Raw genomic sequence first — 20,769 nt, 5'->3', positions numbered from 1 at the left:
TATATTTGAAGACCAATGAAGTTCTCAGAGTGACCCAACCAACATTTATTTCAACCATAACCACTAAAACAGATTCAAAGATCTATTATATATTTGCTCTAGTTTTGAGTAAAGTGCTTCCCACTTGGCCTGCACTTTTTGAAAAAAGTGTGAAGGGTTGTCGAGTAGTTTGGAACATACTTAGGAAATAAGAGTACAATATAAGTTAAAGTTTTTTTTGAATTGATTGACTGTTTGTGGGATAAGAGCATAAGTTTGATTGTCAGTTTTATTTGTAAAAGTGAATAACATTGAAGCCACTGAATCTTGTTTAAGTATGCCCCCAGAAGCTTATTGGAGTGTTTCAATATTTTATTACATGTAAATACAAAAATGTATAATGGTATTTTATTCCCAGATCATATGTTTTGAACAAACTGAATATAATTTGTACCTATTGAAAGAGGGATACCTTACAAATCAATATTGATGTCTTCCTTTTAGGGTGGTTTACCTGCAAGTGAGCATGAACCAGGGGTTAACATTCATCTCCAGTTCTGTCAGTATCACCAGTACGCATTGTGTAAGTATGCATTAGGTCATGCAAGCGAAAGGGAGATTATTTCAATTGTCATCAAAGTAATTTGGGAAGGAAATAATATACTCAGTGGCAAAAGAAATCAAAATTATACTCCATTATATAACTATTTTTGCAATGAATAACAACTTGCACATTGCAAATTTCATGAGAAAAGACTGATCTTGGATCTATGGGAAAAGGATTTCACGAAGTAAGCCTCTGTAACTTTAATGGTTCTATGTTCCACAAGAAGAGTCTTGAAAACTTCTGAAGGTTCAGATTGGGACTGAGAAAGAATTGGTTCTAATATGGAAAAGGAGAATGAAAGCAAACAGAATTCAATGTTAAATGAACAGGAACTGATTATTGGGACATAAGACTAAGGGGCATAGCGAGAATTTAGATATAACATACAATGAAAGGATTTGAAAGCTTGGGCAAGATTTTGAAATCGTTTCTGGGAATCAAAGAGGCCTATTAGAGCTTGACATGAATGGAGGTGCAAGCCTTTTGAGTGAAGATGTGGCCATGCCATTTTGGATGAATTGTAGTTTGTGGAAGATCAGAAAGTAATATTTGAGGAAATCATGCTTCAAGAAAATGAAGATATTAATGAATATTTCCGTAGCAATGGTGGTGTTATAGTTAATTTTTCTCATAAAATTATTTTTTATAGTTCTTGCCTTCCCTATAGAAATATTGACAGAAGGAAAATGAATATTTATAATTAGTAGAATGAGTAATCGATGAATTGCGTTGAGATATAATTAGTAATATCTCTCTGCTTTCTGTAACTGCCCAAAATTAAAACTAATTTTAATGAAAGGCAGAAAATGCCAGGGGTACTTAGCAGGTCATTCAGCATCTGTAGAGATAGTAACAATTAACATTTCAGAACTAATCAAGGGCCATTGTCTTGAAATGTTAACTATTTCTGTCTTTACAGCTACTTCCTGATCTGCTGAATATCCCTGGCATTTTCTATTTTGTTTTATTTCAGATTTCCAGCATCTCCAGCATGTTTTTTATTTAAAACCATTTTACTTCTTTCTTCTATTATTTGTTTAAGGTGGGGTGTTTTTCTCTTTTGATCTCATTTCTGCCTGTTTTTCTTTAATCTATTTAGCTGGAAGACATCCTTGCTCACCTTACAAAACTATTTGCACTTCTCTGAGGCATCTTCGACTATTTTCTCTCATTATCTTTTTATAGAGTAAGTTTCTTTACCTTTTCCCAGCCACATGAAACTATTACCTATTGCTAATTTTCATCATTTATTCTAACCAAGTATTTCTAAGCCCTGTAATTGATTTCACCTTCTTGTACAAGTTTTGTTACAATGCAATTAATATTATATTCTACTTCATAACATTTTTAGCCAGATATTTGCTAATTATTTTTTTATTTTCAGTCTGATGGAACAATCCTTCTAATTGCACTATTAGTTTTGTTCCTTCTGTTGGCATTGATCCTGCTGTGGTGGTTTTGGCCATTATGCTGCACTGTGGTAAGCTCCCAATCTGTTCCTAAATTATTAAGTATTACTATTAATGATATTTAGCAAAGATTGCAGATTATTCTGAAAAGTGGAAATTTCTCCCATACTTATGACTTAATTTTAAAATAAAGTGTTGCTTCCATAAATATAGTGTTACTTTTGACTATATTTGAGCATAGAGCATAGAACAGTACAGCACAGGTTCAGGCCCTTAGGTCCCTGATGTTCATGCCGACCATAATGCCAAACTAAACAGCAACACTTAGTTACACAATGGAATATTTAATCCTTACAATACTAATGTCAGAAACAATATAGTGACAAGCATTGTACTCTGCCCCTAATGCAACTGGATTTTGGAGGCTGGGTGCTGCCGTTGTATAACATGTTACTGTATCAGCAGCACATTTCTATTGCAACCCTCCAAATGTATATGCCAATACACCAAGGCAATATGTGCAGCAATATTTAAAAAATGTGAAATTGCACTGTACAAATGAGCCTCAGATGCCAGACAACACTGAATCAGGTCTTAATTAGAGGGTTGAAACTTTCTTTGACATTAGTTAAAGTGCTCAGATTTACCTGGGCTGTTGCAGGGAGTCTGAGGCATATTTCTTGCTCCACGTAAACTCTTTAAGTATTTATGGTTGCCAGTTGCTCTCATCTCACTCTTGTTACTTATGTATCCAGAGCCATTTTTTTTTATCCTCTCCCCACCCCCAACTTCTACCCCATCTCAATCAATTGTACAGTAGGATTCTCTTCACATGCAAAACTTTTTTGAGGTAAGAGCTGGAAAGAATCTAATAGCACTTGCCCCTAATGTTCTACAGCAGTAAATCCTAGGCCAGTGTCGGTTATTCCCACTAAAGTTAGCAGCCTGGCATTGCTCATTCTTCACATTCGGGAGAAAATAGGAAAAGTTCTAATTAGGAATTTCAAACATACAAGAAGGAAGTAATACTGAGGATGTTACCATCTTGAGTATATCCTTGACTTGGAGCTATCTTGCCAATCCTTGATCATTGGTCTGATTGAAATGGGATCCAGAGATTTCTTTTAAACTATGGTAATAGAGCAAAGGTGAATCATGAGAGTTGAGTAACAGATTGGCCACGACCTAATAGAAAGAATGCAAAGTGAGTTGCAGAACAGCCCAAGTTCACTTGATCAGAGAAAAAGCTGATAATCTTCAATTATCATTGATTTTGATTTTACTTTTATGGTTGAGAAAATTTTCAAAACCAATGAAATCCATTTGGACATGAAAATGTTTTGAAGTGGCATTGCTTATGGGACCCCCAACAGCTTATTCTGGTGCTGTTGGAGAAAGGTTTTGGATGAGTGCATGTCATATGAGGTTTTGTACATGTATTTTTTTCACAGTTACGCACGTTAGCAAGGTGTAAGTAAAGGGGTTGGGTACAGTACTGTGAACAAAACTGCTCGATGTGACATCATGACTGCACCTCAAAGTGACGATGCTTTGACTGCAACTGTTGCTGTAAGTCATTGGGATGAACTGATTAGAAGAGAGCTGATCAAACATTGGAACAGGCACCCGCTTCTTCAACAGTGATTTTGAGATTATGGTAGCCAAGGTGGGCACATGTACAGAGGTTTGACATTCTCTGGATTGGTGTGGGGTGGAGTGAGATGCTAAGAAGCCAAAAACATCCACCTGAATCACAATCAGAAATTTTCCATCCTTGCAACTCAACTGACCCTATGGATGACACTGTAACAGATCCCCAAAAATGATTAGTAATGGTGTATTTTTTTAAGTGTGGCACAAACAGGGTCTTTCTATTTGGATTTACTTTCCAGTGCAAGGCCCATATTAAGAGCAGAATACTTGGTATTGAACCTAGGTTGCTCAAATATTGATGTCACCAGAGTGCTTCTGCTATATGCATGATACACACAAAACTACACAATCAAAGCTTTGATGTGGTATGCATCAATTACATGCTCAAATTTAATCCAGTAGCAGTTAGAATACATTCTCTATGCATATGCATTTCCAAGCCTTATTCTTTACTGCTTGTAGATAGAGTTCGGTAAACAACATTATGTCTTAGCCCATATCCCTTTTCTGGTTCTGTAACTATGGTTAATGAGTGTGAGTCTCATTTCATTGTTTTGGTTAAATGCAGCCTTTAGTTTAGAAATCTTCTTTGCTTCACAAAACTTCCTGATATGTGTTTCAGTTGATCTCTTGTTATTTCTTCCCTAATTCTTAAAAGCATGAGATGGAGAGGACAGAATTAGCTAAATTTGCTCAAAGAACTGAGTTGCAATACTATTTATCACAGTCACTGAGTAGTAACACAGAATCTGAGAGTCATACCTAACTTCAACACATTTTCTCACAAGTGAATTTAAGGGATGCAATCCCTTGCTGAAGATCATCAAAATTTTAAACAGTGGCCAAAAAATCTTCAGCATTCTCCACTAGCACGTCTGGGTTTCTAAAATTTTGCATCAACAGGCGAAAAGGCAGATTTCCTTCTTTCAGAGGCTAAACTGTGGGCATTCTTTTGAACTAGACTAATGGCCCCACAAGATGAAAAACACTCTGCTACTGATATAAAAATGCCACAAAGCTGTGTGTGATTCAGCTGAGCAGAAGATCCACTTTAAAGTGCCTGTATGTCTAGTATTGTAAAATAATCCAAGGTATTAGAACACTGTTTATTTCAGTATTTGGCATTATAATTTGAAAACGTGTCATTTGAAAGGAGAGGTTGTCATGCATTATTTGAAAAGGAATGCAATGTTTCTTGATAAAAATGTATTCAACTAAAACAGTTGCTATTCAGTTTTACAAGTGTACAAAAAAAGAATGGTACTTTGTTTAGTAAATTCTCTTTCTTTCCAAATAGGTAATTAAGGAGCCACCACCTCCCCCAATCTATCAGGATGTAAGTGATATGATTTTCATTTAGCTTTTTTCTTTTATGAAACTTTTATTTTTAGTGGCAACTGGTAGCACCTGAATTTACATGTACACATTCTACTCTGAGCACTCTACCACACAAAGACATTTTTGACATAAGAGGTGTACATATATTATTTGCAGTCATAATCGCTACTGTTGGACCTCAATTTGGTCAGTATGGTATAATTAAATCCCTGAAGACCAACAAAATAATATGCCTTAGTTTCAGGAAAGCTGGGACAGTAAGCTGGGAGGTTAGATAAAAGAATCGTCTTCTTGTGCTAACTGGGTTATTAAAAGTCAAGGGTCAAGATTTTAACACTGAACTTGCAAAAGATCTTTGTCACAGTGCTGCTGAAGTGTACCTCTGTGTAGTATTGCAAAGCTTTTGGACCGAAGAACAAAAACTTTCAACAGTTACAGGGAGGTCTGTGTTTCAGTGTTGATTACATTGAGATACAGTAGACAGAAGCATAATATGGCATTTGTCCCCATATAATGACTCTTTTGGCATGAATTATCAGAATTTGTTGCCCTGTATTTGTATGTGAATAGAACATGAATCAATGCTGATGTTAAATGCCAAGTATTAGCTTTTTCTGGCTTTTTCTTGAATTACAAGGTTCCAAACAGGACACAGGATTCCTTTGTTTTCCTTCAGTATGAACATGCACTTAGTTTTTAGTTAAGGCTTATGGCAACGGATTCAAAATTGAGGAACACTTGCTGTTTGATATTTACTTAAACTGATTCAGTGTTTGGCAGAACATCCAATGAGATTTTCCACCATCTGGCAACTGTCTTTTGTTCCTTGCAGGACTCTGATGATGAATCCATGGCAAAGAAAAAATGGCCAACAGTCGATGCATCGTACTATGGAGGAAGAGGAGTGGGTGGCATTAAAAGGATGGAGGTTTTTATCCTGCTTTTTATTGTTATTAAGCTTGAATCTTTCACACAATATTACTTTTGGAAAGATTACAAACAGCCATAAAGATAATTTCTTACTTGTGTCATAAATATGTACATGACATGCTTGTAGTTCTTTTGTGCTACTTCTATGTTTGGTCTTGATACCTCCTACACAGCATAGCAAGCCCTGAGTTACCTCCATACTATTCTACATGTAAGCTAAGTCAAGCACATGTAGGAATGATGATGGGCAAGGTTCCTGGCTATGACATTTTATCATTTATAAGAACTATTGCCTCCTAATGAGAAAAGAGGCTTTGCAAGCTCTGACTTCCTCAGCTTCAGAGGACAGGAACATTGGTGGTTAGAAAGATTTTACACATGATCAGCTGGTAATCTGTGATCAGTTGTGGGGGGGAGGATTGGTACAATGGCACTGAAAAGGGCATGGTAAAGGTCGGGAGAGATGTCAGCTGACCTGAGAGATTAAGAGCCATAAGAATGCCATTGACCTGCTCGACTCCACACTATCACTTAAGGTAATGTTGAGTTCGCTGAGCAACCCCTGTCAAAGCAAGCCCCAATTCCCCAGTTAACAACTCCCTTGGTGTCTTTAGATGCGGGTAAGAATTTTGTATGTGATGTCAGAAAGTGCATTGCACATCATTTGAGTGAATGCTGTTACTCAAAACCCTCCATGCATTTAAATGTCATTGGAGCAGGGTACATAGGCTGTATTATTGGAAGTTTGGTATGTGCACATTACAAGTTTAATTGCATTTAATAATCAGATTTCAGCTTTCCTATTGTTATCTCAGCTTGGAGATGGCCTGTCTGACAGACTCCCGAATCATAGTTGTGTGGACACTACTAACTTCACTTTTTTTGTGGGGTTAGCTGTCAGTTCACAGGTGGTATCTGTCTGCTTAATGAGATATCAGGCTGCACTCCAGTGGTACATCACTGTTTCTGAACACTTTCAAGCTGTTCCCACATAGCAAACCTCTAAATGATCAGTCTGTGCTGAGAAGCAGGTGGATGTCATATAGCCTCCATCTGTGTCTCCACAGCAATTGTCACCTGAACCAGTAGACACTGTATAATGGGATTGTGAACAGCTCTTGCAAAGATGTATACAGAATCTCTGGAGTGGAGGCTGTGGTTGTTTGGCCCTGTACAATGTTCTGTGGACTTATCCAGGTTCCTTGTCATCTTCTGCATTTAGTCAAGCAGTCCTAATATCATGCTAGCCAACTCATTATGTATCCACATCTGCCTGGTCATGAAAACCTCCCAATTATGGTCTTCACCTGAGTCCTCGAGGGCATTACAGATGTCTCACTTCCAATGAGCCCCCACATGAGGTTGGAAACTCCGTTCAAATGAATGGGCTCATTCTGCATATACCAGCCATGGTGGACGAAAAGCTGAGGGGCTGCAGTGCAAAGTCCTTCTGCTCAGCACATCAGTGCTCCATCCATGGACTTTGTGCTGTCTAGCTCTAGAGCAAGCAGTCAGATGCTCTAGGATCTGGCTTTAACTCATTTCTGACTTGCACTTTTCAATGCACTGACGTGGAAGTTGGGAACGAGCTGACTCATGCAGTGAAGTAAGCCGTCATTTCTCCTCAGATCCTTGGGCCAATGGTTAGGATGTTCCAGCCAATTTTTTTCATTTAAGTTAAATTCCCAATCATATTTATGTTCTGAGTCTGACACAAACAGGTTCAGCAGTGCAGCACTGAAAAATATCATCAGCCAAATCAGGGCTTGAGCATTCTCTCATCAATAACTAGAACAAATTTTCATCTTGCTACTTCTACAGTTACCATTGCCTCTGCAGTATGTTAATAGAGTAGTAAATTTAAGCTGGTCTTGGGATTCTTAAATTTCAAAGTTCCTGTTATAAATGCTGACCCACATACACTGCTGGCTGTACAAGAGTCCACAGTTATCAGTATTTTGCTGAAGGGGTTACAGTCCAGCAATTATTTGAACATTAACATCTCTAAATGCTTTTGAAGATGAATTTCAATTAAAGGCAGCCAAGATTGATACTTTACAGCTTTTAGCATTTGTTTCAGCTAATAGCCTGTTTTAAAATATTTATTATATAGCCCTTGATTCCTCATGACCTTCTGGGATAATAAACACAATTTTTTTTGTGTGAAGGGAAAACAAAACTGTCTTTACAATCGAGGAAGTTACAGTTATACAGTATATTGGGTGAAGTGCTCTCATGGCTGAATAGCTGCCGTTGTGTATAAGCTGTGAGATGTTGGCATGAGGCTTGAAATACTGATATGTGTATAAGGTTGTGTTAGGCCATATAATTGTTGTGCACAGTTGCTGATTGATAGGGATTGTTAATAAATGAATGAATCCAACTTAATGTTTCATCTGCAGCAAGTGATCTCATTGGTGGTATTTGAAAATATATTGCTGAACTTGACTATGTCCTTGAGGCTTGATGCCTAGTCTTGACCATAATTACTTCCTTGTACTTCCTTCTGAGTGTGGCCTTTTGGAAATATAACATCTCGTCTCAGCTTCTCATGCACTAAAGCCTTCAGCACAGCATCTGAAATCCATAGATCCCTCTTTCTCCTGTATGATAAATACATACCAGGTTGGCTTCCTTTTGGAAAACCTACCAGCAGATTCTGCAGCTACAGTGCACCCTGAAATCATCAGAGTGCGCAGCCAGAACAAATTGGTGTGCTGCTTGCATTGGATCAAATGGGTGTGAGCTAATTGTGCATTGCTAATTTGCATTTGTTGTTTTAAGAAATCCAAATTAGCAAATGAGCTTAACCTTATACATTATTTAAAACATTTTAATTATTCTGGTAATACATATATTATTTGATTGCAGTATCCTACATCCAATAACTTTTGACTTAAGATATATAAAAAAACACAGGTTTTAAGGTTGATCTTTATTGACTTCTAAGTTGCAGCCTTTTCCTAATTGCACAGATTCATTTTCACTGTTTTCAGACATGCTTTACATTTCCAAAAAAGGTTTGCAGATCCAACTGACAGCATCAGCATTTTCATATTCTTTATGATTTAAGAGGAAGCCATTGCAGCCCATTGAATCTATACCAGCTCTAAGAGCACACCTATCAGTCCCATTCTTCCTGTAACCTTTTCTCAAGCATAAGCCCATCAACTCACTGATTCTCCTGCACTCAACTATACCAAGGGGCAGTTTAAAGTGGGCAATTAACCTACTGGCTTGTCTGAGTTAAGGGAGGAAACCAGTACACCCAGGAAAAACCCAGGCAAGTTGTTGGAGATCAATCATCCCTGCTCCAGGATATCACCACAGGAATTCCTCAGGGCTATCTCCTTATCTCAACCATCTTCAGCTGCTTCATCAGTGACCTTTCTTCCATGATAACGCCAGAAGTGGGGAGGTTTGCTAATGATTGCACAAATTTCAATTCCATCCACAAATCCTCAGCAAATGAAACTGTGCATGTCTTCATGCCACAAGACCTAGATGATATTTGGGTTAGTTGAGAAGTAGGAAGTAATGTCTATGGCACAAAATTACCAGGCAATGACCATGTCCAGGAAGAGAATTGAACTACCTATCATTAATATTCAACAGCATTGCCATTTCTGAGTCTTCTGCTATCAACCTTCTGGGTCAATATTGACAGAAATTCAACTAGACCAGCCACATAAATACTGTGGATACGACTTAATGTCTATCTTAATCAATATACAAAGCAATATCACTTTCAGTGAAGCTTCTAATTTGGCAAGATTCCTATCTATGTTATTAAAAACTACTGTCAATAACGGTGACCATGAACTGCCAGATTGACACCAAATCCCAACCTGATCCATTAGTGCCCTTCAGTGAAGGTACTCTGCTGTCCTTAGCTGCTCTGACTTGTGTGTAACTTCCAATCTATTGATGTGGTTGGCTCTTAACTTCTGTCAGAAATGATCCAGCAATGCACTGTTCAAACAATTAGAGACAGGACACCAAATGTTGGACTGGAACAAATAAATTTGACCATTTAACAAAAGTGCATTCTCAGAAATAATCTATTTCAAGGCTACCAGCTCTTGAAGAGAAAAACAGCCAATCTCTCATTTTTCTTTAAAGGAATTAAGTATTTCTTTCTTTCAAGATTTTATAAAGTCATTATTTCTTTATTACATTAAGATTTGTTTTTTTTTATTCAGGTGCGCTGGGGTGATAAGGGTTCAACAGAAGAAGGTGCAAAATTAGAAAAACCAAAAAATGCAGTCATCAAAATGCCAGATCGAGAGTTTGAACTGCTGGATCCAAAGCCTCACAAACCCCGGCCTTACAAACCACCACAACAGAGAAAATGGTATACACCAGTTAAGGTAATTTATTTCACCTATAGGTGATAAATTAATAATAGTAAAGAAATGAAACACCAAGTAATTTTGTGCCATATAATCATTCAAATGCCTATTAGTATTGGTCTTAACAGCTAAGCAGACTCAGGCCTGGATGGAAGACAACCAAGGAGTACCTATGGAGGAGATGGACACCACCAGATCATTCAGCCCAGTGATCACTTATGATCCAGCATCTAAAATGTCCCAGCTGTCAAAATGACTGCAATTAACCTTGACTGTAACTCTTGAATCACCCAAATAGTGCGGACACATGAATTTTGCTGGCCATAGCACTGATTGTTATTAACGCGATATATCTAAAGTGATATTAATGTAGCTTGTTGATAACCAACAGAAAATCTCTTAAGCTAATATTGTGATAATTTATCCAGGGAAAATTGGATGCCTTGTGGGCTCTTTTTCGCAGAGGGTATGATCAAGTATCTCTGATGAGGCCACAGCCTGGAGATAAGGTAAGATCAGCTGTAACAATACCTAAAGTACTATTACTGCCAGAATTCAAATTTATTTTTCATTAGGATAGCCATCTGTATGAATCTTTGTGTACTGCATCACATTCAAATAACTGGAAATCATATATTTGCACCTTGGTTTCTGAAGGTAGTCCTATTAAGTAATCAAGATTGCATTTCTTCATCCTGTTTAAAATGACTTGTTGCCATCAGCACTTCTTCAATGGTAAACCATCTGAAAAAGTATTAAATAACACCCAGTAGCAGACTCCAGAGCAAAGTGTTCAGTCATCAAAAGAAGTTTGTAATTAAATATTTTTTAATATCTGACTACAAGCAGCTTTTTAAACATGCGCTTGTTATTACTACACCAGGGCAGAGATATGGACAAAGGACAGTCACAAAATCTTAACAGTGTAGTGTCTGTATTCAGGCCACAATTCTAATTATATTCAAGTCAGATTAGGTTTCAGTATAATCTGACTTCACCTAATTTGTTCAAAAGAAAGTATTCCTACTCATATTTTAATTTTACCAGATTTATCAAAGGCAAGTTCATCTTTCATATGAGTAAAAATGCATAAAATTTAATGATTTTCAATTATTTTTATTAACATATTTATAGTCAATAATCTTTGTTGTTTTTGTAATCCTGCCTTTGAATTAATCATTTTCTTAATACCTTAATTTGAAGAACAGATCATTTTGGGCAACTTTTGCATTACACATGGGATCATTTAGATACTTTATAGAAGGAAATCTGCTACACATACCTGGTGTGGGTTCCAGACCCACTGGAATGTGGTTGCTATCCTAAATGGCCAAGCTGTTCATTGTAACAAGCAACCAATATTCCAGACTCTTTCATTAAAATTGCTGAGTGCCATTTTGCACCAAAAATTCAGACCAGCAAGGTGGCAGCACAGTGATTTACAACTGGATGTAGTACCGAGAAACCTCAAAATTGACTACAGACCTCCTGAAGTCTCATGACACTATCAAGCTTGGACACGAAAACCTCCTGTTGATTACCACCCATTACCTTACCTCAGTTTATGAATCATCACTTTACCACAATGACATCTCTTGTTGGAAGCATTGGGTGAAGCATGAACACAGATTGCAGTCTGTCAGTGTCCATGACCAAGAACAGCTCATTAGTACCATGGCATTCTTTTATGGTCAGGTCCTAGTTCTGAAAGATATAACTATGAAAACAGACATGGCAAGTGATGGAAAATCCAACTGAGGGAGCAATTTACTTGACCTGTTACTAACTTACTTGTAGCTGCTGCATTTGTAAATGAAGTGACATCAGCAGAGTCAATGTGAATATAGAGCTTATATTTCACAGAGGAAACCCACCATTCTGTTGCTTGGCACAACTGCCGTGCTATATAAAATAGGTTCATAACTGAACATTGATAAGTAGAATTGTACAATCTGTATCCTCTTGATCGGGCACATCCCTCATTTGAACATTACCATCAACCCTGATTGCCAACCCTGGTGGAATGAAGAGTATAGATGAGAATGTCAGTGGGAATCAAGAGGAAAAGTTTCCTTTGCAGGAGTCATACATAACATGGAGGAAAGTGCTTGCACAATGTCAGTTGCATTCACAACTCCTCAGATATTGAAACGGTCCATGCCCACATGCAGCAAGATTTGGACAACATTCAGGCTTGAACTGACTAGTATCATGTAACATTCATGCCATGCAAGTATCAAGTAATGGCCACTTCCAAGAAGAGAATGTTTAACCACATATATATGAGCCATTGAATTCCCCACCTTCAACTTCCTGGTGTTCCATCATTGACCAAAAACTGAAGTAGACCAGAGAAATTAATACAGTAGCTGAAAGAGCAAGTCAGATTCTGTGGTGAGTAATTCACCTAATGACTTACCAAAGCCTTTCTGCCATCTACAAAACTCAAGACTGGAGTGATCTAAAACCTGTGCTTGCCTGCATGAATGCAGCTAGCAACTTTCAAGAAGCTCAACACCATTCTGTAAAAGGCAGATGCTTGTTTGCCACCTTGTCTACACATGAAATGTTAAGTTCCACCAATAGGGGCATACACCAGCTCTCCAGTCCCCTTAGATCCTTTTACCCATATTGTTGGTCATCCCCACCAATTATCTTCAGTTCCTTGCCACTCCCAGTCTGCTGTCAAACACATTTCTCCAGCTTTGATACTGAAGACCTGCTCTCCAGTACCAGCTGTGCCTCTAGCCAAGCTGGCATCTATGCGACCATGTGGAAAATTGCAGTCAGCCCAGGCCCAGGACATCACTGCAGGAGTTCCTCAGGGCAATATCCTCATTCCAACCAATTTCTGTTACTTTATCAATGAGCTTCCTTGGAAGTGAGGATATTCACAATGTGTCCTTGCCTACACACAGCAAGACCTAGAGAAGATTCAGACATGGACTGAAAAGTAGCAAGTAACATTCTCACCACAAAAATGTCATACAGTGCCAATCTCCAACAAAGGAAAGTCCAACCACCTACTCTTGACAGAAAGTGCAGGGAATACAAAGCCAGTCAGGCAGCATCTATGGAGAGTTAATGTTTAAGGTCAAATACATAGTTAATACTTCAGGTCAAAGACCCCTTGTCAGAACCAGAGAGGTAAGAAAACAATTGTGTTGGAAGTTCCAGAGAGGGGAAGGGATGGAGAGAACAAAGGGAATGTCTGTGATAGGGTGGAGGATACTAAGAGTTTTTTTAAATACATAAGGTGTAAAAGAGAGACACGGGTTGATATAGGACCAATTGATAATGGTGCAGGAGCTATTATAATGGACGATAGAGAGATGGCAGAGGAATTGAATGAATATTTTGCATCGGTCTTCACCGTGGAGGACATCAGCAATGTGCCGGTTTGTCAGGAGTCTCACGAAATGGAATTGAGTTCAGTTAAGATTACTAGGGAGAAGGTGCTAGGAAAACTAAATGGGCTAAAGACTGATAGGTCTCCTGGACCGGATGAGGTGCATCCCCGGGTTCTGAAGTAGGTGGCTTTAGAGATAGCGGAGGCATTGGCGATAATTTTCCAGAAATCGATAGATTCCGGCGTGGTTCCAGAGGACTGGAGGGTCGCAAATGTAGTTCCGTTGTATAAGAAAGGTGGGAGGCAGCATAAAGGAAATTACAGACCTATTAGTCTGACGTCAGTGGTGGGAAAGTTATTGGAATCTATCCTCAAAGATGGGGTTACGGAATACCTAGAGGCGCAAGGCAAGATAGGTCCTAGCCAACATGGTTTTGTGAAGGGAAGATCCTGCCTGACCAACCTATTGGAGTTTTTTGAAGAAATCACAGGTAAGGTGGATAAGGGAGAGGCGGTAGATGTTGTGTATTTAGACTTCCAAAAGGCCTTTGATAAGGTGCCTCACAAGAGACTGATTAATAAGATGAGAGGTCATGGAATTACGGGTAGGATAACAGAATGGGTGGAGCATTGGCTGGTTGACAGGAAGCAAAGAGTGGAAATAAAAGGATCTCGTTCTGGTTGGTTACCAGTTACTAGTGGTGTGCCACAGGGGTCGGTGTTGGGACCGCTTCTTTTTACCTTGTACATTAACGATTTGGATGATGGAATAAGTGGTTTCGTGGCTAAGTTTGCGGATGACACCAAGATAGGGGGAGGAGTAGGGAGTATTGAAGAGATAGGAAGGTTGCAGAGGGACCTAGACAGTTTAGGAGAATGGGCAAGGAAATGGCAGATGAGATTCAATGTAGAGAAATGTGCAGTTGTACACTTTGGAAGCAGAAATAAGCGGGCAGATTATTATCTAGGAGGAGAGAAAATCCAAAGCATGGAAGTACAAAGGGACTTGGGGGTACTCGTGCAGGATACCTTAAAGGTTAACCACCAGGTCGGATCGGTGGTAAAGAAAGCGAATGCTATGTTGGCATTCATTTCGAGAGGTATAGTGTATAAAAGTAAGGAAGTGTTGATGAGGCTTTACGGGGCACTAGTGAGGCCTCATTTGGAATATTGTGCGCAGTTTTGGGCCCCACATCTTAGGAAAGATGTGTTGACGTTGGAGAGGGTTCAGAAGAAATTTACGAGGATGATTCCAGGAATGAAAGGGCTTACGTATGAGGAGCATTTGTCAGCTCTTGGACTGTACTCACTGGAGTACAGAAGAATGAGAAGGGACCTCATAGCGACATTTAAAATATTGATAGGAAAGGACAGAGTAAATGTGGCTAGGCTGTTTCCCTTGGTGGGTGAGTCCAGGACCAGAGGGCACAATCTTAGAATTAGAGGGTACAGTTTCAGAACAGAGATGAGGAAAAATTTCTTTAGCCAGAGGGTGGTGAATTTGTGGAATTCCTTGCCACGTACAGCAGTGGAGGCCAGATCAGTGGGGGCGTTCAAGGAGGAGGTAGATAGATATCTAAATAGTCAGGATATCAAGGGATATGGGGATAAGGCCAGAAATTGGGATTAGAATAGTTTTTTTTTTCTTCTTCTTCCCCCGTTCCCCATTTCTCATTTCTATTTCCCTTTCCTTGGAGCAGACTTGATGGGCTGAATGGCCTGCTTCTGCTCCCTTGTCTTGTGATCTTGTGAGACCAAGTTTGTCCAGGTGACTCAACGCTTTTGGAGCCATCTGGTTAATAGATGAGCCCAGGATGCCAATTAGCAGACATCCTCTGTACTTTCTCCATTCCTTTCCCCTTCTACAACTTAAAACATATTTTGCTGACTTCTTCAGATCTGATGAAGGGTCATTGACCTGGGACATTAACACTTGTTTCTCTTTCCACAGATGCTGCCTGATCAACCGAGCATTTTTGGCACTTCTTACTTTTATTTCACATTTCCAATATCTTCAATTTTCTTTATTTTTCAACTACTCTCAACAAAATTGCATTATTATTATCAAGTTACCTACTGCTAACGTGCTGCAAGTTACAGTTAATCACAAGCTAAATTGTATCAACTACATGCAATAGCTATAAGAGCAGGTCAGAGGCTGGGCATGTTGCAGTGAGTAACTCATCTCCCAATACCCTAAAGCCTTTCCACCATCTACAGTAAAACTCTGATAATCCAGCACCCTAGGGACATTGGTGGTGCCACACTCACAGATTTTCCGGACCATTGGATGTTGTTCCTTTTAATACCCTAATATACTTTCACTTCATTTTTAAGCAGAAGGATAATAAATTTTACTGCGAACTGGGTGAGTGTAAAGGGAGTGCAGGAAGAAAGGGTCCCAGTGAGTTTAAAGGTCGCCAGGGGAAACAGGGCCTTGGTAAGTTTAAACGGAGTGTGGGAAACAGTACTCCAGTGAGTTTAAAAGGAATGTGGGGAAACAGGGCTCCAGTGAGTTTAAAGGGAATGCTGGAAACACAGGCCCGGTGTGTTTAAAGAGAGCATTGGGAAGTCCCCAGTGGCTTTAAAAGGAACAAGAGAAACAAGGTCCTGTGAGTTTATAGGGATTGCTGGAAACAGGGCCCTTGTGCAGAGTGGAAAACAGGGCCTCAGCAGTCACTGCCACCTTTTCAAGAACAGTTGGTGATTGAAAATAAATGGTGGTCTTCCAGGAATACCTAGATCCTGAATAATGAATAAACTTAACAAAAAATCCCTCTCTCCACAAATGGAAGAGGGACTGAAGGAAAAGCCTTTATGCACATCTGCACATGCAAGGTCTGTTCTATCATATACAATCCCTTGGGGCCTTGGGTTTGTGCATTGTAAAATACTGGGCGCTCACCCAAACCTAGTAAATAAATCCCACTTCCTCACTGCATATTTCCACATGTTGAAGAATTTCTAGACCCATTCCTTTTTTCAGTGTTTGTTCATATCTTTCCATCAATAAAAGCAGAATATGCTGGAAACACTCAGCAGGTCAGGCAGTATCTGTGCAAAAAGAAACAGAATGGTTCAAATATCCAGCATTGGCAGATTTTTTGATTTTTGCTCTTTCCACCAACGTATCTCATTATTTTATTATGATTTATTACAGGAATATATTGCCTGTGTTAATTTGGCAAAACAAAAAAATCATAAGTTGCAATTATAAAATTAGGTACAATCTAACCCAATACTGAGACATTTATAGTTAATACTTATTTTCAAAAATAGATATTTAAGCCAATTAGTATTTGCTTTAATACTAAAGCAAATATTGCAATGTGCCATTATACTCTAATGGTTTACCTCCTAAAGCTTAGCATGATTGAACTGTGCAAGCATTGTTCTCAGAACTAAGTGTTTTATTTCTAAATTAAATATATTCATTATCTGGGAAAAAAAATTGTTTATGCCATATGGTGCCAAGTATTTCCAGTGGTAATCTAAAGATCGGAAAGTGAATACATTGGCTTCCTTTTCTGTTTACTTAACCATTTGTCAGTGTTTATAGAAATGCATCTGATGTAATGCTAATTAAATAAACAGTATCAAATAGTTAGTTGCTGCTCAAGAAAACAAAGGGTAGATTACTTCTGCATCATATTCACAACCAGAATGATGCTAATAATGGAAGGAACCTCCCTATTCTGTGCAAGTTGAACCAGCTTTTTAAACAAAACTAACTAAATCTGCCAGTGAAAAAAAATAGGATGAATCTGTCAGTTAGAAATCAGAGTCTATAGATAGGAGAGAATAAAAAATTCTTTTATCAGTTAGTTGAATATCAGAACAACTATTTTGCAGAAACTGTAAAAAAAAAATTAGGCATACTGTGGATGTATTAGGTTTAGATGATGAAGGATGATCATGGACAAAGTAAACTTCCATTTGGAAATACTTGGATAAAACATGTTGTGTCTGACTAACTCAATTAAATATGTTTAGAAAACAGAGAAGGTTGATCAAGGTAATGCAGTAAAAGTAGTGTGCAGTTCAGAGATGATATCAGCATGCCTATGGGATGGTGTTATTTTCTGTTCTCCTTCTGGAGTGTTGTAAAGAAACTGGGATCCTGCTGTTCTAGGGGCATGAAATTTTCAGCATTGGACCAACAAACAAAACAGTTCTACATTCCTATGCGCCCACCCCCTTCCTCCACTGCTTTGTCATTCTGATTGGTGCACGAGATGTTCTAAATAATATTTTGTGCAATTGCAAGTTTTGGTGTTTTTGAGCTTGAGTTGAATTAATGCTCAGTGCAAAATGACACAAAAGATTCTGAATCACAATCAGAGTTTTATATCAATGATAATGTTACTTTTTGTGTTTAAAAAAAAGTCTATTTATAAATGAAGTGTGCAGGCCAGTTTGTTTTCAGTCAATTGGAAGGCAAAGAAGCAGTATCTTTAAGTATTTTACTGCCACTGAGGGCTTTAGTCAAATTTTAAAGTAGGTTATCACATGAGCAGGATATTCTTGCCTTTTTGCATTCTGACAGGAATTTCCTTTTATGAAGTCAAGGTGAGAAAACACCATATACAGCCTCTACCTGGTTTCCAAATTGGCTTCAGATCTAATGCTGATTTGTATTGTTTCAGAAATAGGGCAAGTACGTTAGCTGCCAGCACTTGTTTCTTTATAAGGGCCAGGGCACCACAGCTTGGTGGATTAATCAATGGTGTATTGATGCACAGACCAATGAGAGTATTCAGTATTTTAACAAAACAATTATGCAGGGTTCCTCAATATTATCATTGAAGTATCCATTTATCTAAATTTCAAGGATTTTTTATTGTAATTCAGTCTCTTGGTTTAAAAAAAAGGTGAATATTGAAACAAATGTCTTGAAGGAGTAATAAAGCTCAGCAAAAGATAATCCATACTTTTCTTGAACTACAACGTTTAGAGGTCAGGCAGAACCAATAGAGAAAGAGGCAGAGTCAAAGTTACAGGTTGATAAATTTTCATTGGAACACCTGATAATGGTTCTGATGAAAGATAATTGACCTGAAACATTAACTCTGTTGCTCTCTTCAGAGATGCTGCCTGATCTACTGAGTACTTCTGGCACTTATTTTTATTAAAGATTTCCAACATTTACAGTTTTTTTAATTCTTGGACAACTCTTGACAAAATAGCATTCCTATTATTGATTTACCTACTGTCAACATCCTGCAGGCTACAGTTGATCATAAACTCAACTGGACCAGACACATTTATGGCTACAAGCAGGTCAGAGGCTAGCCATCTTTTAGTGAATAATTCATCTCCTCATACCCCAAAGCCTTTCCTTCATCTACTGTAAAGCTCTGACAATCTGCCACCCTTGGCACTTCAGTAGTGCCAGAATCACAGATTTCTTTGCACGATTGGTTGCTACTCCTTTTAATATCCTAACACACTTCCAATTCATTTTTTGAGACGTTAAGCAGTAGAATAACAAACTTTACAGTGAACTGGGTGAATGTAAAAGGAGTGCAGGAAACAGGGTTCCAATGAGTTTAAAAATATCAACCACTAGGTACTTGCACAATTATGATACAGAGGGAATTCTAAGGTATCATAAAAAACAAAAGAGTTATATTTCTGTTGAAATCAGTGCAATGAATAACTTGGGAGAAATTTAGAAAGATGGACTTTACATGATGTTGCTGTTTTTCTCCCCTTGGTGCTAACAGTTGTGGGAAAAGGAACCTGCTGTCAGAGTAACCTTGATGAGTTTATGCATGGATGTTTCAACACAAATATATGTGAGGCAAGGTGTATCTGTGATGAAATGGGTAAATAGGGCAGAGTGGTAGGTGCTAATAAAATGAACTGCTCTATCCTTGATAGCATCACGCTTCTTGTATCTCATTGTGGCTGCACACATCCAGTTAAATGTGCATTCCAACATTGTTCTCTTGAACCTTATAGATGGAATAGTAGGATTGAGAGGTCAGGAAGAGAGCCACTTTTGCACACTTTTGCAAACTATCTAGCTTCTTCCCTGATTTTATAGCTACATTATTGATATTTATGGTCCAGTTCTGTTCCTAGTCATTGGTGAAGCCCAGATTATTAATCGGTGCTGTTAAAGTTCAGGGATGGTCATTCTGTTTTTGAAGAGGCCACACTTAAGTGACGTAAATATTAATGTAACTTGTTTGTCAAATCTGGATGCTATTGATACTTTACTGCATTGTGTTAAAGGCTTCTTCTTTATTGGAAGAATTCTGAATGGATTTGAACAATGTGGAATTGTTAGTGAAGACAATAGGGTGGTCATTGGTAGGTTATTGGAGGTAGTTTGGTAGAGGACACTTCCAAAATAACTACTACAGTGTTGCTCTTGAGTAGTGATGACTGGCCTCTGACAACCAGAACCCTTCAATCCCTGATGCAAATAGAAGTGGTTGTAGCTGTTGAACGCTAGTCATCACATTTCATGGAATTTGCAAGTATACCCTTTTATCTCAGGTTTGTGTGATGACTTACACAGTTGAATTTTGCCTTGATAAGAAGGGCAACCATCCTTTGGTATTGAATTATTGTTGAATTGATGTTATTATTGACAAATCTTTCCATTACTCTGTTGATGATGGATAGTGGTCTGATGACATGGTATTGTCCATATTACTTTTAACCACTGTTTTGTTGATATGACACCACTAAAGGATATTCCATGTTGTCAGCCCATATCATAACTCTATTGGAACAGACGGCCTTGAGGAGCAGCTAACGCTTGAGCATAAGGCATTGATGCTGTTATCAGGATCTTTGCTATGCACAGTAACTCAGCAGCTTCTTAATTTTTTATGTTAGGACATTAATTGGCTACACACTGCAATACCATTTAATTACAGAACTCAAGAAAGGGCCAAATGGGAGCATGCATGTTTCTTTGTAGGCTGCAAACACTTTCAGCTGGTAAATTCAAAGGCTCTAAGTTATGTTGCTGGTAAAATGTGAGCATATTCTGTGCAGAGGTTCTAATGAATGATTTGATTGTTGCTGTAGCCATCTTGAAGTCTATTGTATCCATTATATATAACATAATCTGAAAAGAAAACCTGTATCAGTACTGGTGACCATGAAACTACCAGATTGTCATGAAAACCTATC

General features: G+C 38.3%; 1 protein-coding gene across 1 annotated transcript in view; it reads left to right on the top strand.

The window, feature by feature from the left end:
* Window positions 1–20,769, top strand: part of antxr1c (ANTXR cell adhesion molecule 1c) — an 82,762-nt gene that overhangs the window by 43,175 nt on the left and 18,818 nt on the right. Inside the window, exons 12-17 of the mRNA XM_052041650.1 lie at window positions 484–562; window positions 1,971–2,066; window positions 4,946–4,984; window positions 5,819–5,914; window positions 10,119–10,286; window positions 10,697–10,777. Of these exons, the coding sequence (XP_051897610.1) occupies window positions 484–562; window positions 1,971–2,066; window positions 4,946–4,984; window positions 5,819–5,914; window positions 10,119–10,286; window positions 10,697–10,777 (559 nt within the window). The remainder of the gene's footprint in view (window positions 1–483; window positions 563–1,970; window positions 2,067–4,945; window positions 4,985–5,818; window positions 5,915–10,118; window positions 10,287–10,696; window positions 10,778–20,769) is intronic.

Source organism: Pristis pectinata, chromosome 30 (assembly GCF_009764475.1).
Source record: "Pristis pectinata isolate sPriPec2 chromosome 30, sPriPec2.1.pri, whole genome shotgun sequence".
NCBI classification, from domain to species: Eukaryota; Metazoa; Chordata; class Chondrichthyes; order Rhinopristiformes; family Pristidae; genus Pristis; species Pristis pectinata.
This window is presented reverse-complemented; position numbering and strand designations above follow the sequence as displayed.